The sequence below is a fragment of the Lotus japonicus genome, chromosome 4 (assembly GCF_012489685.1).
Source record: "Lotus japonicus ecotype B-129 chromosome 4, LjGifu_v1.2".
NCBI lineage: Eukaryota > Viridiplantae > Streptophyta > Magnoliopsida > Fabales > Fabaceae > Lotus > Lotus japonicus.
Window position 1 is genome coordinate 83,130,341 of NC_080044.1, and position 17,602 is coordinate 83,147,942.

The following is a 17,602-nucleotide window of genomic DNA, read 5'->3' on the forward strand; positions in this document are numbered from 1 at the left end:
TCATATAAGATTAGTTCTTCATTACTTCAATTTTTTATATTTTTTCATTTTTTATAAGCTCAAAATAATTATGGACGAAATAAGCTGTAAATAAGTTTTAAATAAATATAAACTTTTTATTCATAAGTTAAACTAAACCGTTTATGAAAATAAGCTAAAAATAGTTTACCGGTCAGTTATGAGCTATTAGTGTTAAACTTTCTATATCCTTTTATTATTGTTTACTTTTGGACTTTTATTAATTTTAAACACTTATATAAGCGTTTAAAATAAACTTATATATAAGTTCTTTCAAACAGGAATATCAGTACATCTCCAGGATTAAAAAATATTAGTTCAAAAACTGCTCACAGTTAAATAATATTTTTCAAACACATTTTTTCCTTCAATTGAAAGTATAAAACAACATGAACTTTTAATTCCATTATAAGATGTTTAAAAATACCATATGTTAATTTGATTCTACAAGCTCAATGTAAATAAGTTATACACAAGTATCTTAGGTGAAACCTTCTCGCATCCAAGGCACACTTAATACTTTTCAATAGATACATGCAAAACTGTTAGCAAAATCGAGTAGGCAAGGAAAAATCAGAAAACTTACAAACCAAGAGAAGATATTACAAGTTTTAGCATAGACCGTTTACATTGATATCTTACAAGCATTAGAAGCACTGATAGACCGTTTACATAGAGCCACAAGGTCATTAACACCTACTAAGTCGTTATTATTACTAGGCTATCATGACTCACTAGGTAATTATAGCTAGGAAATAGAAAACTCTAAAATCTAACAAAAACCTCGCATAACTATTACATGGTTAATTAACTATACATGATCCACACCTGTGTTTTAAGCCAAATTGTCACCAGCTAAAGGATGATAATCAGGCTCCACTACAGATTCAACATCATGAGTTCCCCTGTCCTTCTTGAACGAGTTGCTGTGAAGTTCCCTTGTGATTTTAGCTGTTGTATCCAAGAAGTACAAAGTGAATGGTGTCAAGCAGCAACAAGCAAACATGGGTATAGGCCCATAAATCCAGAGGATTAGAGGAATTGACACGTAGAATGCACGCAAGCCAAGGGACCAAGCATAACTTCCACGGTCCAAGGTTTTCGCAACATATTCAATCAAATCCTTTTTGCCTTTGAGTGCAGGAGTTGATATTAAGAAGCTTGCCTGTGCATAGTATCTGATAGACTGCATGTTACATAGAAATGCAAAAAGGAAGCATAACGACATAGAAAGGCGTTTGATTGAATCAGTAATGGGAGTATTATTTTCAAAAATTGAGTCATTGCTCGCGAAAACGCCAATTAGTGAGCTGAGTGTGATTGCAGTTGTAGCAAGAAGAGTGGATGCCATCATGTTGTTCCGGATTGTTTGAATGCCCAAAATGCCATTTTTCAAGGGATCCTGAAAACAAAGCAAGAGAGTATGTTATGGAAACAACTGTCTCAGGGCATGTTCGGATACAAGCTAAATATGCTAAAAAAGTACTTTCAAGTTTCAACCCAATTGATCCATGAAAATTTTATAAAGTGACACCTTGCATTATTGATCAAAGGACCCCCCCCCCCCCTCTACAGCAAAGTCATCTGACTTCTATAACCAGTATAAGCCATAAAAGTCCTCATCCGAATGTTAGTGTTGTTATGTGATGGCAAGACTATCATCAACATTGTATGTATTAACAATCAACATGGATATTCAAAGAGAGCAGAGGATAGAAATCAAAACAATTGTATGGAGACTAATGGATCTCATCTATGAGCCTGTAGAAGAGTATGGTTCAATATCTACCATGTATAGGGACCCGCGTGTAACTGTCTAACTAACTTACTAACCACAATCTAACTACTTAACTTATACAATGAAAACAGAATGCTAATCATGTAGGTTCTATAAAGACTATAAAGATGAATAAATATCTACTTTAGAATATCAAGTCATGAAGTAAGTGTAAAGTTGTCCTTTAAGCAGGTTATGCTAAAGTACTTGTCAAATTCATTTCATAAGCATTCATCAACATTCAAGATCTTCTAGGGACACACAAAATAGGAACCTTGAAGAATGCAATGGCATAGAACTCAAGTCCTACAGGTCTAGTACATGTATCATCCACAGGAAGCAATCATGTTCGAGCTAGGAACATCGACATCCTGGTGGGGCTAGCTTTCCCAACAGAGGTTATTTTCCGTGCACGTTTGAGACTTTGATTTAGAGAGAATCAAGCATGTCACACTTAAACCTAACTCTCCAAAGTGAAAAAGTAAAAACAAATTCTCAAATCAACAAACTTGAAGCTATAAATATTCTCAAACCACTGATTCAGAGGCAACTCAGATATGATATATTCAAGAAATTGAGAAAAAGAGAGAGATTACTGACATTCATCAAGGAAAGAACCCATTGATAGCGTGATTGAGCATTCAAGCCAATAACAGTGCGAGATGGATAGCGGATAATGGTGTAGAGAAGCCAAACGTGATAAATTCCCAGAATCAACACACCCAAAGGTACCAATATGAAATCCAATTCCTGAATTTGCATGATGCCTCTGCTTCTTCAAACTTGTAACTTCAAAATTTTACCTTTCACCATTCAAACTCACCACATAACTGACACTCTATGACTTTGGGATTCAAGTTAGTTCCATCCACCTCCTCCCTGTCACTCACTCACACGTAGACTGTGACTTTGAAAGCTTCACTTACAAAAACTTGTCTTTTTGTCTCCAGAACAAGTAAAGACACTCCTCCTTGTTCTTTCAATTGGTAAAGTTGTCTGCAAAAATTGAAATTGAATCCTTCTTCTATCAAAGGGAAGAAAAAGTGGGAAAGACCATGATAACCTATCTATTTATATTTATGCTAAATATTTTTTTAGGCACAAAGCAATACTTTAAATCAGTTGTTACATTTTTTTTCCTGAGTTGTCAGCCTCTTCAATTTCAGCCACTCTTTCCCCCACCTTTCCATTATCTCAATTTACAACTTTATTGTTTTTTTTAATCACAAGTTTAAAACACCTAATTCCATCATGTAGTATGTATGTATGTTTGGTTTTCCATATTGCTTCAACATAAACAGGAAAACACACATTCCAAATGCATAAATGTAGAAGTAAAATTTGTCTCGTTATCTTTCAATTCGAATCATTTGTTGAGTTTAATGAAAATCTAAACACACGCGTAAACACACAAATTATGTGTTTGGTATTTGCTACGTGGGTTTTCCTCTACATCAAAGAGTGCATTAGGTGGAGTTACATCTAAAACTAATAGAAGACATATTTTCTGATGTCATGATTAAAGCGACCTACTTGTATAATTAACTCCAAACCAGAAAGATTGAGACACTTATTTCACGTTTCGATCATTCTCCACCACGTTGCACAACTATTTGACTAAAGAAACAAAAGTTGAATTGATATTCGATTGCTGATAAGATGCTAGACAGATTCACAAGTTTTGATACCCCACTTACTTAATGTATAATATAAGGACACATTTTAAGTGAAATCTGCCAGTTCAAATTGCCACTTGCATCGAATCAAGCATGCATCCCATCAAATCAAATGACATGGATCAAATTTACACTTGCATCGAATCAAAGGGCCCCACTTTTTTATGTGCATTTTGTATCATCTTCAAGTGACTGCTATTCTATTACTATTGGGTATCCACGCTATAAAAAACATGATCAAAGCTCCTTTCACAATACCCATGATAAAGTTTGGGTTAAATAACCCATCATCCAATCACATTTATGATAAGTGAGTTGGAAATAAATTAATAAATAAAATATAGAAATTCCACCTCACTTATCTTTGAAGTTACAAGTTTTGAAGTTATTTAGAACAAATTTTAAGAACAAATTTTATCATGGGTCATTTAGACAACCCCTCACAATTCTTGTGAAGTAATGATACTTAGAATCTTATCCGTCTTCTCTGACGAGTATTTAGTGCAGCTGCAATCATATGAACTCGAACCCGAGACTTCTACTTAAGCGAGAACGACCTCAGCCAATTGATCTACAAGCTTGGTGATTTATTGAGTTTAACAACAATGCACTGAAAGTGTAAATATGTTTTGCGCATTCAATCCAGTTTCACTACTATAAAATCAAGAGCAAAAACTACTACTTAATACCAATATTGCTACATGTTTAATTATTTATACATGATCCACACTTGTTTCTTAAGACAAATTGTTACCAGCTAAAGGATGGTAATCAGGCTCCACTGCAGATTCCACATCATGAGTTCCCCTCTCCTTCCTGAATGAGTTGCTGTGAAGATCCCTTGCGATTTTAGCTGTTGTATCCAAGAAGTACAAAATAAATGATGTCAAACAACAACAAACAAACATGGGTATGGGTCCATAAATCCAGAGGAACAGAGGAAATGACAAGTAGAATGCTCTCAATCCAAGGGACCAAGAATGGCTTCCACGGTTCAACGTTTTTGTAATGTATTCCATGTATTCTCTTTTGTCTCTGAGTGTAGGTGCATTGATCAAAAAGCTTACATGGGCATAGCATCTTATAGACTGCACATTGCATAAGAATGCAACAAGGAAGCATACGGTGATAGAAATACGTTTCATTGAAGAAATACTGTAAAGAATGGGAGCAGTGTCATCAGTATTCCATGCATTGCTAGCAAAAATACCAATCAGTGAAGTGAGTGTGATTGCTGTTGTAGCAAGAAGAGTGGATGCCATGATATTGTTGCGGATAGTTTGAACAGCTAAGACCCCATTCTTCGCGGTATCCTGAAATTATTGCAATGGAATTAATTCAAGAAATTATGTTCACAGCTTGCCAAAATGATTTCTGAAGGTGAGGGGGGTTTGATGAATGAGAAAAGCGAGGAAAAAAACATGAAGACAATGTTGCACAAAATCAGAACCTCAAAAGACCAAATAACAAGGATATTCATGGTGCGTTTGGGTAAACAACTTAGTTAAGCGCTTATTGGAACAAGTGCTTATCACATAAGTGCTTACCACATCAGCTATTTTGATAAGCTTAATCAAATAAGTTACAAATAGCTTATAGGTTATAAGCGCTTATTCATAAGCTAATTTGAGCAGCTTATGAAAATAAATTCAAAATAGCTAGTAGATAGGTTATTAGGCTATTAGCTATTTTCATAAGCTCTCAAATAAGGCGCTTATGGTATAACCGTATAAGATAAACTCAAATGAGCTCTTCCAAACACACCCTCAATCAAAGACAAGCCTAGTATCACACCCTTACCAGTAAGCAGCAAACACTAAGTTTTAAGGAAAGCACATTGAAGCAACAATGAAGCATCAATTACCTAACGTTCAGAATGTGCTCTTAAGTGTTTCTTCTGTTGAGTTTTCTTTTCCAATTATACACTTGATCTTCCTAAATATCAAAATGCAAGACAAAAGCAGGGCTTCATTATAGTTCATAAGAAGTGCACACATAACCATGTGGTGGTAGTTCTTTGATGATTTTATCTCATTATCAACTTCTAGACACATCTTGCCAGTTTCCTGAATTGGTGTTTGATCATTTCAAACTGAGAGTTAGTGGAGCCAAACAAGAAAGCTTACTAACCTTTAAAGCGAAGAAGAGAGGACATGCAAAGAAACAACAAGTTGGGTTCCCGCTAACACTACATGTCGATTTAAAAAAAAACACTACATGTCTTATGTAAGAGCCCGTAAGGAGTACTACCAGAAGGTTCAACAAATTACACTTCAATGGGAGATGTCTATATTTAAATGACCTCTTTTGAGATAGACAGCAGAAGAAAGCATCTGAAAAACATTACTGATAAAACAGATCAGTAAAATAAAGGCTTTACATATACTTTTAGTCCTCAGTTGGTAGTTGGTACAATAACTCATCAAGGTTTCCACCATCCATTAGCTTATTTAAAGGCTTTACATGTATTTTTAGTCCTTACAAATACAGTGAAAGTTTTTTCTTGTCCTGTTTCCATCTCTAATTTTTTCAAATTCTTACTTTTGATAACTAAACTCCGTTAAATGTTGATGTGGCAAACAAAAACTCACATCAACTGTGCCATGTGTTTAAAGGATGTTCATAAAGGAACATGGAAAAAAAATCGCTATATTAGCAGGGTCTGAAAGCAAATCTTGTTATATTTGAAGGGGCTAGAAACAGCAATTTCTGCCAACTAAAAAACCAGAGGACTTGAAATGTGGAAAAGAAAACATACAACTTAAACAACCAAGTTTTCAATGAGTTGAAATTGGAAAGCATGTAACTCAATATATTATTTTTATGGACATATTAACAAGTCTTGTTCAACTTAAACTTGAACAATATAGTATTCTAGATTCCGTGTTAACTTGAAAAAAATGACTTTCCTAAGAGAATCGAGCATCTAGAGTGACTACTATCACTCAATGTTAACAATTTCAGCAGGGTCTCAACCAATCAGAGTAATAACATGTTCAGAGTAATACCCATTTTTGCTGTAAATAACCGTAAGTCTTTGAAAAAATGTTCAGCCCAAGTGCATAAATAAAAAAATGGCTGATTCTACTACTTTGGTGTTAGATTTATCCTGATACACATCACCAACAGGTTGAAATTAATTCACATTCAAGAGGATAATGCACTTCATTGAGAACTTCATTGAAGGGAAAATGGGAATTTGCTATTGCCCTTGCTTCAATGAGCTCAAGAAAGAAGGGGAACTACCTAGTCATAAGAATAGTCACAACAGCTAGCATACAAGATTTAATGTCAACTTTCATAATCAAAAGATTCTAACTTTAAAATCAAAATATAAACTTGTTGTCATCAATTGAAAGAAATAGAAAAGTTTGGAGTAAACTCAACCAGCAACCAAGGGAAGTACTCACACTCATCATGAAAAGAACCCATTGATGACGAGACTCTGCGTTTAGGCCAATGACAGTTCGAACAGGGTTGTATACTATGGTGTAGAGAAGCCAGATATGGTATATCAAGAACACCAACAGACCCAGCACCACCAACAAATGCTCCAAGCGCTCATCCTCCATGCCCATGGCCACCATTAGCTATCTTTGTCTATGTTTAGTACAAGGAATTTGGAAAGTGATTCAGATTAGGTGAAAAGCTAAATGATTTATTCAAGTATATATAGTCCCCAGCCAAATCCAAAGACATCATACTAATTTCAAGCTAACCAATCATAAGGGTGGATGAAAAAGTGTCTGCCAATTACCATACATAAGTGTCATGTGGGTATAATATGCATATCTTATATATCAGATTTGAGAGAAAGTTTGAACTTTGAACTTGAAGGCCACAACATCATAACAAATTTTCAAGTATAGACCACTTGGTACTATTTTCCTTCTATAAATGTCTAAAAATAAAATAAAATAAGAAAAATAACCTCAGGTCTTTGTAGATCGATAAAAGGAATATATTGTCTGAAGTCTTTGCACAAGAGGGTGTTGCAACTTGCTGATAAGTTTGTTTTTATGGGTCAACTTGTTCATTAAGTTGATAGTGGCATGGCATTCACCAATAATAGGTTTTACAAAACAAATGTTGATAGGGACAAACCTTACATGTCATTTGCAGAAAAGGAGATTTGAATTGTTTTTAATTTTACTTATGTGTTTGTTGTTATATTTATTATGTAAGTTCATAATTTACAAGAAAGAACAATGTTTTTTTTTTACAAAGGAAAAAAGAAAGAACAATGTAATGATTATTAGTCTATACATCATTTTGTAATGATTATTTTAAAAGTGTCAGTGGATTGGTGACATGTGTTAAAAATAGATTAGTTGAACGTGGTGAGTGAGGTACCAAATATATCTTGCCTTGTCACCACATGTTGTTCTCAAAACCCAATTGATACCCTTCTGGTGAGTGGTGACGACTGGCAACTCTTTGGTTACTAAAAGGTTAAACATGAAAAACTATCATTTAAAAATGCATCAGGCTAGTTGACTAAAAACAAAATACTATACTATACATCAGTTTAACATATGACTGATATCTATTTGGTTCTCACCAGTTTCAGAACATCTTAAATGATCAGTTAAATTAATTGTTATTTATCTTCCTTTCAATTTAAACTGCAGTTTCTTATTGTTTCTCATTCATATGCAAACAACTGGGCAACAAATATCATGATCTACTTGTCACTGTTTGTATTCATATGATCATATCCTTTAAGGTTCAAATGATGACCACTCTTCCATAATTCTCATGTGCTGGTTCTTTCTTTTACCCTATATTATTCTTTGGCCGCACTTTCTTGTCTTTCACCTTTTGTTTCTTATTCTTTAGTTGTATGCCTAGGCCCAGCCCAGGCACTCCGATTACTTTTCATCAGAAATATCTCTTCACCAAAAAAAAAATTTCAATACCAACTTTTTATAAATATTCATTTATTTTTATTTTTGGAGACTGGTGGTATCCTTTTACAACTGATGAATTTTACCTGTATTTTTTTTAGTCAACTCTGTAAGTTTTCCTTGAAATATTAGCCCTGCATTAACATCCAACGATATTATCATCAAATTAATTTGTTTCACCAAATCAGTTCTAAAATAATTAGAATAGTGACACCATAAGATAAATTTCAAAATTATTTTATATTAGCTAAAATCTTCATAAGACTAATATTATAAACTTGGTGACACAAATCTTTACTGCACTAGAAAGGGAAGTTATACTCTAAAAGGATCAAACCATGAAAAGGAATGCTTATAAGTTATAACTTGAAATTATAAAAGATCCCAAACATGCCAGGCAGTATAAAATAGGCTTCTTAAGTAAGTATTGAAACTCTTCTCAGAAATACATATACAACAGTTTCTCATGCTACAAATAAGCAAGAATTGATGGCTTTTATATCTAGGTGTTTATTTTCTGTATCAATATTATTACAAGACCAAAGAAAGAACTAGAAAGACCATTTACACCCCCAGCTTATCTGCATCTAGAGTTTTGAAGTGTCTAACAACTTTTGTCAGCAGCTTTCCCCAAGGATGTGAAATTGAATCTGAGAATAAGAAGGAAAATGAACGGTAAACCAACTATATTTCGACGCAGCTTAACCATAAATTATGTGTGTTTGGTTTCACAATTTTCACAGAATCCAAGACATGTTTATTCAAAACCTAAGAATTGTATCATCTCACATTTCACAGTGAAAGAACCAAACATGTTAATAAACTCCGAAAAAAATCTCAGGTCAATCATAAGAATATGGAAAATCAAACAAATCAAGACAATTACATATTGTTCAACAATTTATTATAGTTTACCTGATAAGGGGCTTCCGCTCTGGCACTGGTGCAGGAGTCCCACTTAACAATGGCGCGGTCAGCTCAGCAGGCTATGCATAGAGTAAACAGAAAAAAAAGAGAAACAGAAACAGAAGTAAGGGTACGAACGAAATAAATAGTCAGAACCTCTTCAATTTCTTAATGCTATTTCATGGTTTAAGAAAAAGTGTAATTTTAACATAATGCCAGAGTAACAGGAAATATAAATTAGGAACGTATGGATTCTACATTAGACAAACGCAGGGAAACATAATCCAATTTGTTATGTCAAGTTAGATTAAGAAGAAAAAATAAGAAATGCAAATTCAAAATCCCTATGTAGAAGTTCATAAATAAGCCTCCCAACTTCATGTGACATATCATACAATCAATATGGACATAATCTCAACATGTACTTTACTAACATATTGACAATTTCTCACCATTATTTAACCATACTTCATTTGAGAAAAATATATCATCAATGTTCTATCTAATATATACTTAAAAAAGAAAAGGAAAAAACTAGCAACATCAAGAGGTAAACATACACAATTTATTTCAGATAATCACAATCAATTAGGAAAAGCTGGTACTATGATGCATTATTATTGTTGCAGAATGACTGAAAATGTTCCAAATTAAAGATATATTAAAATAAGAGGTTAACCTCAAGCTCCTCCAAGACCCCACTAGAGTATAGATTAGTTGAACAAGTGGTTTCCGTTTTAGAAACAACTGGTTCTTCTGCCACACATGAGCTTGAGTTTGAAGAGTCCAAGTTTCTGGTTTGCGTGTTCATACCAAAATCCTTGACTCGATTTTTATCCTCAATATCATTTTCAAGCTCATCAGGTTCTTTTGGAAAGGCTTGATGCGCATCATATGGACCAGGCATAATCTTTTCGATGGCCAGCTTTTCTGCTTCTTTAGAACTAGATGTATCGGTAGCAAAAATTATAGGCATAGGATTGACATTTGAGTTGTTTCTCACTGATCCGGTGGTCTCTCTATCCCTAGAAGGACACTCCCCTGAAGATTCCAGATCAGGTTTCTCAATATTTTGTTCACTCATACTGTTGACTTCTGCGTCATCACATTCCACAAAGCAGGAACTAGCAGTGCCAATAGGATTTATATCTTCATCAACTTCCCTGCTGGAGGGAGGCAAAGATGCAAAGGACTTGGAATTTCTCAAGTCATCCAGGCTATCCTCTGCTTGCTTTCTCTTCCTATCATCATTTTCTCCTAAGACAACCACTTTATCTTCTTCAGACTTTTCTGCTTGACCATTGCCAGATATCATTAATTCTGAATTTCGCTTACTCTCCCAGGTTATTTTAGCTGGGCGGGAAGGTCGAACACCTCCAGGAAATACAAAGTTAGGTATATTACGGCGTTTTACATGGGAGATGTGGATATCCATTCCAGGTTTCCATAGCATGTACATGTTGACTGTTTGCTTAAATTCTTCAACAGTTAATCTTATATCAAATTGTTCACCATCATTGACTGGAACTCCCTGCTTACGTTGCAGACCCATGAAGTAAGAGCAGTGTAAAGGTCTAGATTTATCAGAAAATTCACCAGGATGTGGATGACTTTGAAGCATGCCGTAAGTGTGCTTCTCAATCTAGATGTTTAACAGACAATAAAGTTAGGTGATTTATAATAAATTAGGGAGAAATTGCACCCCTCAACTCTTTCTCAGAAAAAAAAAATGAACAAAAGCAGAGGTTAGAGAGAAAGTAAATGAGACAACAAACATTTAAACTTGGGGTAAATTACACTAACCTCTCCTGAGGTTTATATTACTGTATGGACCTCCCATAAGATTTATCATTATAACACTTAGCATTCCTCTATTATTCGAAATGGTGTATGAAGGAGGAGAGCTCAAGGAAGGTCAGTGCAATGTCTCCAGTAAAATAAGGGTGACTAGTGTCTTGTTAAATAATATAAGGGAGGTCAATGCAATAATGATGAACCTCAAGGGAGGTCAGTGTAATTTGCCCAAAAACTTGAACAGTTCAAACCTTCAATGTCAACTGCCGCAAACGAGACTCAACCCAACCTTTCCATAGTCTAAGATCATCCGCGTTTTCTGCAGAAATATCTATCTGCAAATAATTCTTATAAGATTCAAAAAAGGGATAAGGCTCAAAAAGAGTGTCCCAATCAGCCTTGTTAGCCTCCACAGCCTACAAATATCAGAAACATCACATTAAGCAATGCAAATATCACAATAAGAAGTATAATTATAAACTATATTATTATTAACAAAGTTTTGGCCAACCATTACAGAAACACAACAAAAATGCTAGCATACTTATCACACAGATATGTAACTGGTGCAATAAGGATTGGGAGTTGGTTTGGAAGCACACTACACTAGGCTGAAGGTAACTACTATACAGATTGATTTGCTAAATGGAGCTTCGACCATGGCCATGGACTGAAAATTGGGACTCTCCTCCAAGAAGTTAATCTCTAATAATTACTACTTACTATTGTTGTGAAGGGTTGCTTTGCCCCATCTTGCTTTTGGAATTGGATGTGTTCAGTTTTCTCTCATTTCAGGCCTTGGCCTTCCATTGTAGCCCAAAAAACAAAAATGTGTGTGAGAGAGAGAGGGATAGAGAGTCTATCTCCTTAAATTTTCCAAAAACATATATTTCTGGAATCATAGATCATACATTCCTTCTTTCACAAAATAAAGAATCATACCTCACATATTTCACTCCCCCTCTGAAACTCCTCCATCATAATATGCAATGTACTAGCAGACACATTATAGCTAGAATTCATGCAAGGATAAGCAGGAGTAATTATCGGCATCAGATGGTATCTATTCTTGGGATATTTTCTAGGATCCCAAACTTGAAGTCCAAGAGATCCTTCTTCAATAGGACAAAGCATTACTGGGTTTGGCCAACGCCACTGAGTATATACCCTAAAGAACCGAGACACTAACATATTAGGCAGTGCATTAGGAAATAGCTGGCATATTCGAGCTACAAGCAATGCCCAGTTTATACCACCAAGAAAACCTGTAACCTGAAAAGCATTAGGTAAATCAGAACATAACAAATAACAGAGAAGAAATTCAGTCCAAAACAAAAAACAACACCAAACATATCATCTAGAGCAGGAAATTTGCCATACATTTGAATAAACACCACGACGCTTTGCCCATAGCTTCATGCATCTCAATGTCATTCGAAAGTTCTGCACTTCAGAAACCAAAATACAATCAATGATAGGAAAGTCACAGAAAAGATAAGACAGTATCTCTTGTCTATAAAACTTATATCCAGTACCTGAATATTTGGAACCAAACGTAAGATTTGATCAGTCACTCTACAACCATTAAGACTACGAACAGTTTGTTCATCCGCATGTTGTAATACTGACTCCTGGGATATATCCAAGTCCTGTCCAACATAAAAACATATCATTAAGCGGTAAGTAATGGATAAAATTACACTTCAAATGAAATTTAAGCAAAATGCAGACAAATACACGGGATAAATGGAGTTGTATTTCACATATCAAGAAGGTTTGTTCAAAAGTGACATGTGGAACAACTTCAACCTACTAATCTTGCATAAATTACTTACTTCAGGAATAACCCACAAAGATAATCTTGCATAAAGGAGATCTATAGAAACACCATTGAACTTGAACCTCATCACCGGAACATGAGCATCAGGCACAGGGTGCAACTCTGTTACTTCCGGCATCTCAGATAACATTTTATGTAGCTCACCAAAGAAATCCGTCTAATGCCAATTCAAATAACAATTTTAGCTGGTTGCAGATATGGCCTTAAAAACCTATATTTTCATTAAAAAAATGGTAAGAATCATAATACATCTCTGGATGCATGTATAGGTCCCACGCATAAAGTGTCTATATCTGCTCCAGGGCCATGCACCTACAAAATTTGAATTAAAACGGTAAAACAATCAACCAAAAAAATAAAAAGTTGCAACAGATGTATTGGAGCTATAACTAATACTATCTGTTTTTGGACCACAATTTGAACATTGCATGAGATATGACAAGGTACTATAAACACAAAGTAAGTCATCTACAAGAACAGCATGCCAAATGACAATGCTGTCCTAATTCTCTCCTTGGCTGATCGTTTGTTTGTAAAGTAGTTGTCAAAGCTTAATGCACGATGCAAAGATAAAAGTACATGTGTATGTGTGAGCAGGCTTGCTAATGAGATAAATGATAAAACAGCTTCATACCCCAAGCCGATAGGAGCCAAAGGTAAAAATCTTGGCATTTGCTTCTTGCACCAGTTGATTGTTATGTTCCTTTGCACGGCTAATGGTTTTGACCCAAATCTTGACAATCTAATTCATTTTACAACAGCACATGGAAAATAAATGAATTCATAAGGACTTCCAATGCATATATCATAGATGATATAAGAGGAAATACAACAACAAAACAAATATTCAAATCCAATAATGGTACAAGCACTAGAATTCAAAGCACGATAACTGCATAAGCTACACTGTAACTATAACTATAATTTGAACCTGGTCTAGTCTTCCAAGCACCTCCTCCCTGGTAATTGCCTCCTGTTGAGTCTCATACAAGGCAGCATCTTGCAAGAACTAAACATCCAGAATTGAATTTGAATTTGAGCACAAAAATAACACAAGCTAAAAAGCTAAGAAGAATTCACAATATATACAGCATCTTGCAGAAACAGAACCTTGTCAAGTTGACGGGTTTTGATGACATCTTCTTCAGTTGGTCCAGCCAATGAGATGGGTTCAGTTATTCCATACCGTTGATTATTGTGGTTGCTCCATCCAGAACTCCCCATCAATAAGAAGCGAGAGCCGGAAGAATTGAATTAATATATCAGTTCAGCATAGAGTAATTAGAAGCGGCATGGTATTGGTATGGTGAAATGTTGAAGCATGGTTGAACGTGAAATCTTGTACTATCTTTGAGAAGAGTGACGATTGATTGAATTCAATGTGTGGATCCAAAGAGGGGATGGGGTTTGCCGATTGATTTTGTGACGGATTTCATTCCGTCGTAAATACTAGTAACGGATTAAGTTTCCGTCGCAAGCAGGTTGACAGTTTGCGACCGCAAACGTCCGTCGCAAAATAAAGTGACGGATTTCTTTTCCGTCGCAAAAAATCAATTTTGTGATAAACTACTGCTTTTTTTTTTGTAAATAATTTTATTTTTATATTAATTTTAAAAAACCTTAATGTATTAAAACATTTTGTTTACTGACTTGTTAGCAAGGCCTTTAAGTCAAGCAATAAAAAAAACTTCACTGATTGCAATACCTGTAGCAAGTAGGAAGATGACAACACAAACTAATCAAAGAAGAAGTCAAGTTTGTCGGCTATAATTACACTATAATTATGGAATTACAATATTTATATTGAATAATACACTATTGTTCTTCTTACTTTCACATTGTGTGGCACAAAATCAAAATAAAAGGTAACACAGCTTCACAAGTTTCTACCAAAACCCAACATGCTGTCTTTATCTTTCTCGGATCTGGTGTGTTGTTTCATTACATCAGCAGCCAAAACAACAAACGCGTTCTTCCAATCCTATGAGCTGTATCCTCACTTCATTTCTTTCTTTCTTTCTTTCCTCAACCAAAAAACTAATGAATCATTTATTACCATCATCATAATAAAGTAATAGTATCATTTTTTTATTCTCAGTCATTTCCATGTGCCTCTTGATTATTCCTTTCTTCTATTCACACACACTCAATCATATTTGCAAGATTTCTTCAGGGAAACTATAGCATTTATCTTCTGTGGATCCAAAGTGATGGAACACTCAATCCTCTTGTAATACTTTGGCTTCACCAATTTACCAAGCACATAAGCTCTAGATCGAATCACAAAGCTCAATTTCAATGGCACTGGCACCGTGGGCATACCCGTTGTGCTGCTCAAGCTTGAACCACTTCCATACAGAGGGATCTTGCTCCCCATCACTGACACACTCACCACTCTCTGACTCTTCCTTGATTGATAAAACTGCTTCACCTGCAACAACAACAACAACAACCATTTCATAAATTTCCATCACATCAGAAGAAGAAAATAAAAATAGAGTAGGAACAAACAATTCACAAATCTTACATTCCCAGTGGCAATTACAATCTCTGAATAGGATAGATCTAAAGGTGTTGATGAGACATGAACACCAAAGAATGTGCCAGTGTTGCGGTACGTGAATCTCACTGTGGAATTCATGGTGATCATATCAGTGGCCACTCCTGTGGCGTCAGAACCAGCTTGAACTCTGAGATGCTCAAATTTTATGCTCTGTGAGATGCAATATTGAAAATTGAATCAGACCCATTTCACATAAGGAATCAAAGACATGAGAGTAATAACAAACATACGAACCTTGACGAAGATTTTGGGTTTCATGGGCCTGCTAGCACCCCAGAGGATGAGAGCGAAGAGAGAGAAGAGGAGGAAGAAGCCGAGAATGAAAGCGAAGAAATAGAATCGGCGAGAGCGAGTGTAGTCATGGTCTTGAGATTGGAGAAGGCCTTCTTCTTCAATGACATCGATATCCTTCCATGGCTTGGTGCTGTTGTTACGGTGGTTGTGATGGTTCATCTTGCGTGAACCAGAGAAGCGGCTTGAGGAGGAGTGAGAGTGAGGAGGGGAACCCATGGGGCTGATAACTGGGGTGGAGTGGAACGACGTCGTCGTCTTCTCTCCATCGTGGGAGGGGCTCTGAACGTAGTACGCCGGCCGCCGTGGGGACCTGGTGGTGGAAGATGCGTCCAGGCTCGTCACCTCTGAGTCTGTTTTGGCGTGCATTTTCTTTATACTTTGAATGAATCTGATATGATAATTGATGATTGATGATGATGTTTGTGTTTGGTGAATTGGTGGTGGTGATGGCTCTTTAGTCTCAAATCTAAGAGATCCCACTCTCTTCTACTCAAGATATGTGTGTGTAATGTGTATGCTCTCTCTCAAACATGGAGGCCCCAACAAATGATATATAAGAAAAGAGCAATTGCATTAGTGGGTGATTATTAATAATCCTTTTAATTTGGATTGGTGGGGTACAATGGGGGGATAGCAACATCTTTTGTGCTTTTATGTGTAAGCTAATGTATTCATACACTAGGAGATTAGATAAATTTCTTTGAAATTCTGAAATCATGTTGAAGTAAGTCTTTTTCAATAAATTATTTTTAATATACATAACTCAGATGTCAAACTCTCGGTTACTCATACATTGAAAACTTGATTAAATGGTTAAGGAGTCCCTCTACAAAACATTTGTGCTTTAACTAAGATTAACGCCAAGGGGATATGAAGGTGGTAATTAATAAAAAGGGACACGACAACATGAGGCATGGGAAGAGTGAAAATGATGATGAGAATGCTTGCTTTATTTATTTGCGGTGGGTTGTGTTTTGTTTTTGTTTTTGTTTTTGTGTGGTTTGAGTGTGAGAGGAGGAGGATGAATAAGTAATTACACGACAGCTGCATCACAGTTGTCACCGAACAGAACATGAATCTAAGTCCGAGTCTACAAGCAATTGTGTTTGTTGTTGATTATGTCAATTAAAAGCACAAGCACAAGCACAAGCACATGCACACACACTAGGACTGAGGACAGCACATCACAGGACATAGTCTTTTTATATGTACGTTTTATGTGTATAGTGGTGTGTTCTTTACCCCTTTTTGTTAGCCGATTCTAGAATGCTTAACAATCATCATGGTTCATGGTGTAATCTGGCGGTGCCTTGCTTATAGAGATCAGGGATCACCCATGAAGTACCATTGACTTATAATAAATTCTTCAATCGTTTTTAACAACTGCATAGTTACTTTACTTGCTAGTATTTGAAAAATCATTCCTTAACTCAACTTTCTTAAATGACTTTACTAAAATGTGAAATTGTTATGGTCCACTAAAATAATCAACCAAGGAAAAAAGTGCCATTTACCGGCCCACACCGACGACCATGTCTGATTGTGAGGAATGACACTACTGTTGTCACATGATTATTTTCCTCACAGTTAAAAAAGCAAAAGTTCATCAAAATAAATAGCAATGTTAAGCTAATGGTCTCTAATCCCCTCATGTGCATAGTAAAGTTGTTTTATTTCTTTCATTTGCCAATTTTTCTAAACAATTGACTATCATGTTAAACAAATGCACTTACTCCTCATCTTAACAATGCCCAACAAGAAAATCGAACAAGCAGACAAGAGTATACATTTTTGTGTCCTAGAAAAGCCAACTCCTTCATTTCCTAA

General features: G+C 35.5%; 4 protein-coding genes across 7 annotated transcripts; all 4 read right to left on the reverse strand.

The window, feature by feature from the left end:
- Positions 1 to 577: 577 nt before the first annotated feature.
- Positions 578 to 2,557, reverse strand: LOC130713729 (uncharacterized). The gene is made up of 2 exons (XM_057563527.1): positions 2,396 to 2,557; positions 578 to 1,420 (listed from the first exon to the last, which is right to left on the reverse strand). The coding sequence occupies exons 1-2, from the start codon at positions 2,555 to 2,557 to the stop codon at positions 854 to 856; spliced, it is 729 nt and encodes a 242-aa protein (XP_057419510.1). The 3' UTR covers positions 578 to 853.
- Positions 2,558 to 2,651: 94 nt separating this feature from the next.
- Positions 2,652 to 7,538, reverse strand: LOC130713728 (uncharacterized). 4 transcript variants are annotated; one of them, XM_057563525.1, is made up of 3 exons: positions 6,882 to 7,362; positions 4,226 to 4,784; positions 2,652 to 2,791 (listed from the first exon to the last, which is right to left on the reverse strand). In XM_057563525.1, the coding sequence occupies exons 1-3, from the start codon at positions 7,056 to 7,058 to the stop codon at positions 2,775 to 2,777; spliced, it is 753 nt and encodes a 250-aa protein (XP_057419508.1). In that variant the 5' UTR covers positions 7,059 to 7,362; the 3' UTR covers positions 2,652 to 2,774. The 4 variants fall into 4 exon arrangements, with proteins under 4 accessions (XP_057419508.1, XP_057419509.1, XP_057419506.1 ...); XM_057563526.1 differs by lacking the exon at positions 2,652 to 2,791 and adding an exon at positions 3,799 to 4,081; XM_057563523.1 differs by lacking the exon at positions 2,652 to 2,791 and adding an exon at positions 7,403 to 7,538 and having other exon boundaries at positions 4,134 to 4,784; positions 6,882 to 7,071.
- Positions 7,539 to 8,779: 1,241 nt separating this feature from the next.
- Positions 8,780 to 14,328, reverse strand: LOC130713726 (nuclear poly(A) polymerase 1-like). The gene is made up of 12 exons (XM_057563522.1): positions 14,029 to 14,328; positions 13,850 to 13,927; positions 13,553 to 13,660; positions 13,168 to 13,230; positions 12,914 to 13,075; positions 12,614 to 12,727; positions 12,459 to 12,521; positions 12,021 to 12,350; positions 11,330 to 11,494; positions 9,964 to 10,926; positions 9,294 to 9,364; positions 8,780 to 9,028 (listed from the first exon to the last, which is right to left on the reverse strand). The coding sequence occupies exons 1-12, from the start codon at positions 14,140 to 14,142 to the stop codon at positions 8,983 to 8,985; spliced, it is 2,277 nt and encodes a 758-aa protein (XP_057419505.1). The 5' UTR covers positions 14,143 to 14,328; the 3' UTR covers positions 8,780 to 8,982.
- Positions 14,329 to 14,674: 346 nt separating this feature from the next.
- LOC130714175 (uncharacterized) lies at positions 14,675 to 16,462 on the reverse strand. Its single transcript, XM_057564069.1, has 3 exons — positions 15,716 to 16,462; positions 15,446 to 15,631; positions 14,675 to 15,349 (listed from the first exon to the last, which is right to left on the reverse strand). The coding sequence occupies exons 1-3, from the start codon at positions 16,139 to 16,141 to the stop codon at positions 15,065 to 15,067; spliced, it is 897 nt and encodes a 298-aa protein (XP_057420052.1). The 5' UTR covers positions 16,142 to 16,462; the 3' UTR covers positions 14,675 to 15,064.
- Positions 16,463 to 17,602: the final 1,140 nt, after the last annotated feature.